The sequence below is a fragment of the Ornithodoros turicata genome, chromosome 6 (genome assembly GCF_037126465.1).
Source record: "Ornithodoros turicata isolate Travis chromosome 6, ASM3712646v1, whole genome shotgun sequence".
NCBI classification, from domain to species: domain Eukaryota; kingdom Metazoa; phylum Arthropoda; class Arachnida; order Ixodida; family Argasidae; genus Ornithodoros; species Ornithodoros turicata.
The window spans coordinates 30,783,919-30,795,948 of NC_088206.1; the positions used below are offsets into that span (position 1 = coordinate 30,783,919).

General features: G+C 43.3%; 1 protein-coding gene across 1 annotated transcript in view; it reads left to right on the top strand.

Annotated features, from left to right (window-relative positions):
• LOC135396505 (complement C3-like) overlaps positions 1–12,030 on the top strand; it is a 210,740-nt gene that overhangs the window by 4,528 nt on the left and 194,182 nt on the right. Inside the window, exons 2-3 of the mRNA XM_064627518.1 lie at positions 10,126–10,250; positions 10,754–10,908. Of these exons, the coding sequence (XP_064483588.1) occupies positions 10,126–10,250; positions 10,754–10,908 (280 nt within the window). The remainder of the gene's footprint in view (positions 1–10,125; positions 10,251–10,753; positions 10,909–12,030) is intronic.

Consider the following 12,030-nt stretch of genomic DNA (forward strand, 5'->3'; position numbering starts at 1 on the left):
GCAGAGAACATAAGCATCGCAGCATCAAGGAACTTCCGAACTTCCGAACTTCAAAGGGTATCGCTCGTTTCACGTCAAGAAAAAATTGCTCTGACTGAAAATGTCACCACCTGAAACGAGAATGTATAAACCTGAGCGTAATGGTTGCGGCAGCACATTCCCCAGAAATAGAAAAGGAGTTCTACTTAAAATCTGGAACTTCTATCCGAGTCTGCAAAAAGTAGAAAAAGTCACGTCAAATCAGACCGTAACAATCATTTAGGAAAAGACAAAGCTTTGCTGCACTACAAGAATGACATGCAAATGAGACGCTGGCTAATGTTACCGAGTTGTGTGTGGCGTAATTGTTATTACATTCGGTCTTTCGTTTTTTGTCATTTAGGAAAATACACAAACTTCTGAATATACCTACACTGCAGCGGGTTGTGAATGCAGGATATAACAACGCGCATGAGACGAACCACAGCCTGGGGAATAAGAAGTCTGTGCTTATGCTGATGTTAGCCGGCATGTTTTTGCGATACACATTTTGCGATACATACATGAGCACTGTGGTATTTAAGTAACAATGAGTATGGGATCAGTTACTTACCTTCGGTGGCGCAAGCACTGAAGAAGTTCAAGGGCCCAAGTACTAGAGTTTGGCAGAAAAAAAAGACCGATACGCGTCTGTCGCTGTCACCGCCATTGGAAATTTGAAAAGGAAAACAGGTCAACGGTCAACGGCACAACCGTGGTGTCCTCTAGTGGGCGGATTTCGAAGATAATACCCCTCTCTGTAACGCAAAGAGCGCTGGGCGAATACGGACGTTATACCCGTTTCTGAAGCATACGAACGAACGTGCTATAAAGATACAGATGATTACACCATCAAAAAACTGCTTTTTACACTGTTCCAGTGGAAACGGACGTTATGCACCACTCGTACGAAGCGGTCGAGCGTCCGTCAGTTTTAACGGACAACCACTCGTAATAATACATTTTTTCTAACAGTGTAGAGTGAAACAGCTGTCCTCGGCTGGGAGTGCACGATCAAATTGTAAACATATGCACAACGTGCAGCCACAGAGCTTTGGGTATTTTTCCTTTGCATATGCTATATATTATATAGTTTTATTAGCTTGCCCATAAAAAGCGCGATAGCCTTCTAATATGGTACAATAGTTAAATACATGGTTATATGCATATATATCTTCTACACACACACACACACACACACACATATATATATATATATATCTATAATGCCGGGAAAAAAAGCCAACAAGTAGATGATAGTAGACGTGTTTGTTATTCTAGTATCATCTACCTGTTTTTTAATGTTTTTTCCTGCATTATAATTCACTGGCTTGCACTGTGGCATTGAGGAGTGCTCAGTCACCCTCCCAGGTGTAGATCGCTCGCTGAGTGACCCCTGGTTTGCCAATTCCGAACGATGCGCAGCTACCCAGAGCTGACGAGCCGCAAACATGGCGAAACACGTGTCCTCTGGTGCTGTCGCATCGTTCCATGAGTATCTGTTTCTCTGCGTGCAGCCATAGAAGCCATGTTAATCTGTAAGTTTGAATTTCAAACACGTCTAGTATCATTTACTTCTTTCTTTAATGGCTTTTTTTCCTGCATTATATATATATATATATAAAGAGGGGGAAAGAGCCATTAAAGAAATAAGTAAATGACGCTAGACGTGTTTGAAATTCAAACTTACAGATTAAGATGGCTTCTATGGCTGCACGCAGAGAAACAGATACTCATGGAACGATGCGACAGCACCAGAGGACACGTGTTTCGCCGTATATATATATATATATATATAGTGAGAGAGAGAGAGAGAAATGAGCGGGTGCTGCATGTCTGCATGTGACGTATATGTTTATAAGTCAAGTGTGCACATCCCAGCTGTGGACGGCCGACGAGCTTCTTGGCTCTCATCGGCACAGTGTAAGAATGTGACACTCTCTAGAGTCGGCGGTCGCGCCGACCCTAGAGCGTATCACATCCCTACGTCGTGCCGATATATAACTCTATTTCTTATATTCCAGCCTCGGAACAGTTACTTTCAACTGTGCTTGCATATCCGTTAGGATGCATTCTAAAAATATGCATTTTGGATAAACTCCCATACCCATTATCCTATGGCATATTTCAGTGTTACTTAAAAACATACAACAATTCATAGTTGCTATAAGAATTCCCGGCTCCTTCTATCTTCCTTATTTCAATCCTGATTTTTTTTTATTCCTTAGGAAGGAAGGAATCCTTCATTCCGTAATTTTATGCTGAGATTTTGATTTGATTTGATTTGATTTGATTTGGTTTTATTGTGCCCATTAACAGCCCAATAAAGCGCCTTGTGAATGGTGCACATACATGGAAAAATGGATCAAGGAAAAGAGAAAAGAAAAGGGAGCACATACAGGGAAAAAAGCAGAACACTGTTAGGCAAAAACACTTCGAACAGTATGATAAAAATTCGTACTCATGAACATATCAATCTCATTAGATTCTAGAGTATTAAACATTAATTCACTCCTGACCACAGGTGAAGACAATAACACACGAGCAACGTAAAACAAATTAGCATTTCTCCGTTGGCGAGAAGGTACGCAAAACGATACAGACGAGAGTAAGTCTGGACAATGAATGGAACTGTTTGAAATTTTGTGCAAAAACAACACACCATGAATATCTCTGCGAACATTTAGAGAACACAAGTCAAGTTTCTTCAGAATCCAGTAATAATCATAAAAATGTCTTCTGTCGAAAAATCTATCAAAAAACGTTCTGATAAATCGTTTCTGTACTAACCCAATCTTAGCTGATAATTTACTGTTTAGGAAATTCCACGCAGCGGACGCGAATTCTAATTTTGACCTTACTAAACTCCTGTAAAGCGCCAGTACGCTTTCCTTGTTACGAAAACCTCTAGTTATACGAAAAATTGCACCTAGCGAGCGTGTTGCCGATGTCACTATACTAGTGACGTGTTCCTCCATATTTAAAGCCGAATCCCAAATTACGCCAAGGTCACGTACAACCTTTACTCTTTTCATATCTACGCCACCGACCTTATAAACATGCAAAAGATCATCCTTTTTTTCGTGTGAAAGATATTACTTTCGTTTTCTCTGTGTTCAAGCGCAAACCATTAACCCGACACCAGCATTCTATGGCATCAACATCACGCTGCAACTTTGTGGCGTCACCTGCGTCATTAACTCGTCTATACACTTTTAAATCATCAGCATATTGCAAACAATTTGAATACTTAATATTTTGAATGATATCATTCACAAATACAACAAAGAGCAGAGGTCCAAGATTTGAGCCTTGCGGCGCCCCAGAAAAAGATTCATATGATTCAGATAGAGAGCCACCAACACGCACAACATTTTCCCGACAAGTGAGATAACTCCTGAACCATGCCACTAAACGGTCACTAAGACCGTACGCAGCCAGTTTCATTAGTAACAGCTCGTGACTCACCATGTCGAAAGCCTTCGACATATCGAAATAAACTACATCCAACTGGCCGCGATTCTCTACAATGGACGCACATTCATTCATAAATGCGCTCAGGTTCGTTTCTACTGACCTTCCCTTGATAAAACCATGCTGACAGTTGTTAATTTTATGCTTAAAAAAACTATATAAACGGGTATACATAACTGACTCAAACACTTTTGACACGCTTGTTAGCAGCGATATTGGTCTATAGTTGTTCCGGTCAGTAGCATCTCCAGCTTTAAAGATCGGAACAACTACCGTTTTTTTCAGAGCTTCAGGAAATACACCTGCACTCAGCGATAGTTGGAAGATGTGCTTCAATTAAGTCACAACACCCCTTTAGTATAAAACTCGGGACACCGTCATAACCCGACGTAATCTTCGGTTTAAGGCGGGATATGGCAACGATGACCTCATCTAGGCCGACATCATTCATTTGCATAACATCCATATGTCCAGTATACAACTCGCAACTCACGCCAGGTGTAAAATACTGACACTGAATCGAAGAGAAATGCTTACTAAAGATATCTGCCACAATCATAGGGTCATTGTAGTAGCATCCACCATCACGCAAGGTAACATCCGGATACGAGCCCTTCAACAAAGATTTGGTATATCGCCAGAATTCTTTCGGACGAGTTCTCAGACTACGTTCCGTATCTTGAACATATAGTTCAGGTGATCATAATTATACAACTTTTTAGCTAGCGTGCGATAGGCCTTATATTTATCGTGCCAGTACATTAAACCAGAACGTTTCCACATTCTGTGGCAATGCAGTTTCTTTCTAAGACACTTAATTAGTTCGACAGAAAACCACGATGGATAACGTGACCTTCTTCGACTATTCATTGGTATGTATTTTCGCATACCATCAACTACAATATTGAGAAAGGCACCCAAGGAGGCATCAAGATTTGTGTCCTGCATTACAGGCGTCCAATCACAGTTTTCAAAATACCGCAACAATAATAAGTATTTTGAAAACTGTGATTGGACGCCTGTAATGCAGGACACAAATCTTGATGCCTCCTTGGGTGCCTTTCTCAATATTGTAGTTGATGGTATGCGAGATAACGCGCAAATTCAAACCCCTGTTTCCGATCGCCACATGACGATTCTCTTTCTAGCGGTATTGCACCAAAAGTCTTCGGGAACGCGGTTGCACTTCCGTGGGGCTATCGCCGTTATGATGCATTCACAGTACAAAATATATCCGACAATTAATTTAAGCTATCAACCGCGAGAAATGATTAATTGCAATCAAACTAAACTATGATCGTTCAACCACTTAAAAACACTAAGAACATTGGTGAGAATGTTGGTGTACTCTGTTGTGTGTAAATATTATTACTGCATTTTGTTCAGCGTTTGGCGAGGCACAGATACCCACATCTTTGCATGCTGGTAAAACAAGAATTCCATACATTTCGGTAACCAGCCGAAATATTTTTTGACTCACCATAAATACTTCAGCCACAAAAACCGGCAGTTAAAGTCTGTGGTACTTTTCCCGTGCATTGACTACGAAGATACGTCTTTTTGGGTTTCCAATGCAATTTTTGGAACCACGCGTTGTTCATCTGTCTCAAACAATGAAGCGCCTCCCTGAAATGCCTTATCAATAGCTACGTTTAAATGAATGCGACAAAAGCCTATCGTTTCGATTTATCGTAACAAGCCCTCTCAGATAGGGCCACGTCAACCAACTGAATGATCAAGATAGGTGCGAGGAGGTGAGATAACTCGATGTGGGCTGGTGTCGCAATGTGTGTCCTCACTATGTTGATCGGTAAGGACGATCGGTATAGTAAGCCATAGAAAAACCACAACGGGGAGAACCGATCGGCAGAGTATGGACGCGCCTAAATGAAATGAAGGTTAGGTGCGATGAAGATGATGAGACCGTGTTTTGTTGTGTGTTATCGTCTTTTACCTTGTCTCGTGTTTGGAGCGCCTCACTGTCCTGCCAGCGATTCCTGGCGGAAGAAAAAGTAGCGTCACGGTTTACGGTATTCAGAATGTTATGTTTTGCAGATGTAAAGCATGGGGAAAAATGATAGACACGTGGACATGGGCGAGGAAGGAGAATTTAAGACTGCTGTATTTTAACACATAGAATAAAAAATAGGGTGGCTGCCTCCATTGAAGACGTCCACGAGGTCCCGGGTATAGAATTCACTTTCGTGAGATTTAATTTAGTTTATTGTATTGACTGTATTTTACTATTTCATGGGACTAGCTACATTAAGTAAACTGATTTTATTAGTTAATTAATTTAGACACGAAAATAGTTGAATTGATCTGGTTAATTTAACCGCACACGAAACAGTAAGGGCAATACCTTACATAGAATTTATTAGTGTCAGTCACATAAGTTGACGACGATAGACGATGGGGAAGACGTTCTACGTCGGACACGCGGCAGGCCTTTTGCTCATGTCTCGCTTCTCTTTCTTTTTTCACGTCTTGCATTTGATCAAATGTACCGGTAGCGAAAAAAAGTTGACCGACACCCTGAAATCGGCCCTGGACGCACACGAGCACCCCCACTCCCTCCTGCTATCTCGTCTCAATCTGTCCACCTCTGCACGTCTCTGGTAGCAACTTTTGCTGTCGCGGGGCTACCACGGAATTTATGTGCGTTTACGATGATGACTCAAGAATCTTAAATGTGCCGTGTTCCCTTCTTCGTTGATACTGTACCTCTAAGTACTTTGATTTCAGAGTATGGGCACTGTATCTTAATTACTGTTTACCTCTTGGGCATTTCGTACCTCACCTTAAAGGGACTATGAAACGATTTTTTTCTTCGTTTCGTTCGAAAGAAGACATTTTTCTGAGTCTAGAACCGAAATTTTACTTTCGTCGCGCGAGCGGATTTCTCGGGAGCGAATTTAAACGGAGCGGCGAAGGGAGGACAGCTGGCGCCGCGCCGTGGGGAGCTGCCGAGCGGAGACACAACGGGCAACTTGACGCTACCACGGCCGGCTCAGCAACACGTCATCGTGACGTGTTGCCGAGCCGAGGAATCCCGCCAGGAGCATGCGCCGTAGGATCCCGCGTATGCGTTCATCGGGAGTGGAAATCTCCATGACAGCAGCTTTCGCGCGATCGGCAGATTTCGGCAGTGGCGGCAGCGCGAGCTCGCGGCATTACTTGCCATTGTGCAACACCGGTGACGTAACGGGGAACCGAAGTGCGGTCCGTACAGTTACACCACCGACAGCGAAATATGCGCAGGAGAGGAGGAACGCGGAAGAGACATTTCCAGCGCGCGCTCCTCGCAGAGAGGAGCGATTTCGTCCGGAAAAATTTGTGGCATATTAGTTTCTCTGCGGGAAGAACAGTTTCAATCGAAAAAAAGTATGGGGGTTCGGGAAATTTCATAGTCCCTTTAACCTGCATACCGTACCTTACTTCTGCCCTAAAAGCACTTCCAAAGTTTTGGGACGCCGTAGGACATGGATCCTCACTGTGAGGGGACTCATTATTCGATTTCACAACATAACCGCTAGAAATGGGGTAGAGTATCGCCCCTGGCGATGAAACTGCCCAGTCATCATCACTGAAATAAAATTGTTCTTGTTAACTTAAATATTTGAACGAAGTATCTTGCATGTGCCAGGGCCATGATATGTTTTGTCATACAGTGATAGGTAAATTACTAGCACTTCATGTTTTGACAATGAAATTACGGTTGTCGCCATCACCTCGAAGATAGTATCACCAATAGGAGGCAAGGGGAAAATACTAAACCTTATACCCCTGTCAGACGTACTAATTTAGTGTCACTTATTTGAAGTGCACTCCGTCCCGTAATGTCACTTTCACTAGGCTCCTGCTACACGGCATAAGTAAGTGTCACTAAGCAGTCATGGTGATGACGATGGGCGAGCTTGAACTCCCACCTAACATCGGGGAGTGCGCCATGCTTTCTTGGTAAAATCATTTTTCTTACGTCCAGAAACATTGCATAAAGATTTTCTTCGCAGTTGAAGTCGATTGAACGTCATAAATATAATTATTGCGAACCAACGCAAGTATATTTATCTGACAAATTTTCAATCTTCTTCTTCACCTCTTTGGTGGTGTTTACTATGTCTTGCGCGTGGAACTGGCCCGCGATGTCAGCATACACTTTCGCGTTTCGCAATAGCATAGGTTTTTGCTGATAGCATAGGTTTCTATCTCAGACCACGATGCCCTGTCTTTTTTGTCTTCCATTATTCAGTGCTTCACTGCGAGTATTTCGCGATTTCGCCGGTAACACTTAACCACCGTGCAATGTCAACAAATATGGCTGCCGCGAAGTGGATTACGAACTCTACTGGGCAGTCTGTGAACGAGAATACCGGTAAATCACGCCAAAAATCCTTACGTCTTTCTTATACAAATCAACGCTGTCTTAACAAATTTGTCCAAAAATAAATTCCGATTGGGTTGTTTCTTTCCTTTTCCAAAAATAAGCTTTTTGTTACGCAATCCCTGCCGTGGAGGCTACGTACTTGATTGTCGCAGGCAAAGTGAAGTGAGTTTGGCGAACTCACTTCATCGTAAGTGTACTTTGCATTTAGTGTCACTAAAAGATGCCGTGTGACTCCGAAAGAATGACACTTACTGCAAGTGTACTCGCTGAAAGTGACACTAAATTAGTACGTCTGACAGGGGTATTACTCCTTATCTTAATTCTGCTCATAGGTGGGGAGTAACGCGTTACAAACTAGTGCGTTACCGGTAACGCGTTACATTCGAGTAGTGAAATATGGTAACGCATTACATTTGGGAGAAAAGTAATGAGTAACGTAACGTCATTACACTTTTAACAACTAACCCGTAACGGCGTTATGCGTTACTACGTGTTCGTGAGCTTGAAAGCTTGATCGAGGACCGTGCCTGCAGAATCCGGGAAAATCCCCGATTTTTTCTATTCATCTTCAACAATGACAAGAAGGTCACATCGACACCCACAAAGAACGCAAAAGAAGGGTTGTTGACCTACCCCGGTTGAGGTGTCACCTTTGTTTACCACCTCTGTTTTTCTTTCCCTCTGGTATTTTTCGGACGAATGGGGCAAAAGCGGCAGAAAAATAGCCTCTACCCTCTGAGATAAAAGGTCACCGTCTCTATCAACCTTGACAAGGAATACTCACTGGTCATTAGGCGTCCTTTCAGCCCAACAGGCGAAGCTCACCGATGAAAATTTTGACCATCAACTACTTCTGCGTTGCAATAAATCGTACATGTAAGTTGTGTTCATGCGTGATCCTTGTTTGTGCCCAACATTGCTTGTATTGATTTGCGGAATGCACTTATGTGACTCAACCAAAAATGATACATATTATAAGGACAACTAGTGAAGTAATGCAAAAGTAACGGCATTACTTATCAGAAGTAACGGCGTTAGTAACGCGTTACCTACTACCGCAACAGTAACGAATAACGTAACGCGTTACTTTTCGAAAAAGTAGTGAGTAACGGTAGTGCACTACAAAATAAAAGTAACTTCCCCACCTATGATTTCTGCTTCTCTGACATTCTATCACAGACTGAAACAACGTTTCGTATGTAATCTTCCCTGCTTAACGCTGGGCCTCTCCATCTACGCAATACTATTCCAATGCGTTCTGAGGCACCTTAGGCTTGAACACAACTGGTGCATTGTAAGCTGAATTAAAGAAGCCATAGTTCTGAATAAAAGAAAAACTTTATTTTGATGATGATTGGGGTTTCATCACCGCTGGCGATAATAAACAGAGCGCACACATTGGCCTCGTCTTTAGCCTTCCCTTGTTTTTTACCACATTTTCTTCCTTTTAGTGGTTTGTTTTTATTACTAACTTCAGGATGGGACAAGCACAATGCCTGCCCACATCTCATCTTAAAAATAGTACTACAGTCGCTCTGAAAACGAAGGCAGGCATCCAGATTCTTGGTCCCCCTCCACGTTTTGTTTGTTTGTTTGTTTTTCGGGGGGGGGGGGGCATGTGGGTTTCGTTAGCTGAGAGCGACGACCACCAGGCAAACACACCGAGCGTTTCTCACATAGGTGTGAAAAACACATTGCGACACCGAAGAGGTTTGTACGCTTATGGAGCCATACAGGTAAAAAAAAAAAAAAACGGAACAGTAAAGCGGCAAATCGGGTGGTCATACGCGTCTTACGCGCATTGTCAGTGTAACTTCTAGCAACGGACGCCGTACCCTGTCAGCTAGAGAATGCATCCCAGCAACGCATAATTCTTCCGCAACACAACACTTCCGCTGCTGTCGTCTTACTCATCTATCGCGCTGCTAGGATGACTAATCGAAGCTCATACGAAGCATCCCGAATACGTACAATTGTCGAGGAGAGAGAATTACAGAAAATTTCTTCGACAAGGAGAGATCGTTGGTCCACGTCATCCCGCACGTTGAGTGACGTTCCAGCGGAGACAGGCCGAGAATATAATTGCTGTCTTCGTTCGAGCACACATGGCCTGTTTGAGAGTCGCTTTTCCCCTTCCACTCGCATATTGTTGTGTGTCACTGGTCTTTGGTGTCACGGGAGGTGATAACTAGAATGGGCGATAAGCGTGCGTGCGGTTTTCAAGTGGTAACACTGGTTCTTCTCAGGAAGGTGGCGCTCTAAAGGAGAGGAGGGAAATGATAACCCAGCGGAGGCCCTCATTTGGAGCGGCGAAAATGGAGCTAGCTGTGTGGCTAGTCTTGCTCTTCCTCGCAGTTGCGCGTGCAACGCAGTAAGTACTTGACATTCGTTTTTCATATTCACAAGATTTGTATGAGTTAGAAATAATATTGAGGAAGACGTGTATATAATAGTGTGGTGCTTTACAGCCTGCGTGTGGTTTCACTGATTTCGCGCGCTTGTGGTGATTTCGCAATAGACGATCGTTGGCGCACCTCTAAAAAAACTGATTTCTCGACAATTACTCGAATTGGTTCGGCATTTAGAGGCATATATTTGCCTTTTCTCGAAAATGAAGCTTCCCTGAACCATTTGTTCTTCGTTGGCTACGTTCCTTCTTTGTAAAGCACGCGAAAGGCCCCGCCTCAGCAATCCGCCAAGTATTTCTGCCCGTACGTGTAATGAGACATTCCTTCGTACTATAGGGAGCCGGCTTGCATAAATGATATGGAGGAGGAAGCAAATAAATATCCGTGGGATAAAACATTGGTGATCGTTTGTCTCACAGTGCGACCTTCAGTGAGCGAGTGTACATGAATGGAATATATTATTTAGGAATGACTGCGTGGTGGTGGCTCCCAACAGCGTGCAACTGGAGGAATCCGTACTGGTTATTAACCAAGGCGATGCCAAGTACGTCACTCTGCAAGTGCAAGACTTTCCTGCTCGACTCAACACATTTTACCGGGAAACAATTCACTTGAGCAAAGGTACGTCACTTCTTCCTACCCTTGGGGCAGCCAATACTTTCCCGGAAGATTACTGTTCCGGCTGTTTGCTTCACTTTGTGCTACGGTGTTAAGTCGAATGTCATTTAGGCAGTTTTTCCTGCAGCCCATTATGGTCTGAGAACACACCGTACGAACGAGTAAAAAAACACTGCTTTTTTATTGGATGAAAACAAGTTTTTCACTTTATACTGGCGGAGAGGGACGGTGGCCTTTTGTTTGACGACAGCGTGTTAAAAGAGAATCACCTAGAGTAAATGTCGCGCAGGGTTGTACAAAGGTATTTCAACTGCATAACATTGGCCCTATTGAAGCGCACTGCATTCCACATGTAGCCTCTCCCGTTGTTTTTTGTACGAACGTTTGTTAAGAGAGCACGAAGTTAGAGGTCTAGAGAAAGCGATGAAGCGCGAAAAGGTGAACAAGTCATCGGTCATGACAACATGTGTGGAGCAGAAAAATGGGGCGAAACGCTATTTAATTCCGTTCCGCTGAACTGTAGTAAAATGTAGTTCCACCGTGTGTGTTGTTTCTTGCCCTAGGTTGTGCAATGCTGTATCCATAGTACGAAACAAAACAGCACAGCGCATAAGCCACTTAGAGCAGCGACGGGAATGGTGAAGCATTTGTTGCGCAGGAAATGGCAACGCAATGCGTAAATCATCAGACTCTCACTGTCATCATGGATTCATCCACGTGAATTCATAAAATCCACACGAATTCAAACGCACCTACTATTAGAACTACCATCGCGGCAAACTGATTGTATAAGAGAAAGGTATTTATGTTTACTACTGTTTCACGCTTTAGTTGTAGCAACGAGGACAAAATTAAATCAACCTCTAACGTCGGATGAGTATGCGACATCATTACAAGAGGGCTTCATTTTTGATGTTCCAAGGTGCCTTGTGTGTCAACGGGAGCAGAGCTTATGGCGTACCAAGAAACCCTTATCGTAGAAGCGGCTAGAAGATACAGCCGCTTTCGCAAAGTGAAACCGCGGTTGGAGATAACCATGTGGCAGGTGTCGGGTGTCAACCCACCCTGCCAAAATCGACAGACACCGGTTGCGCATTCACGGGAATAACATTTCATCGTGCAAAC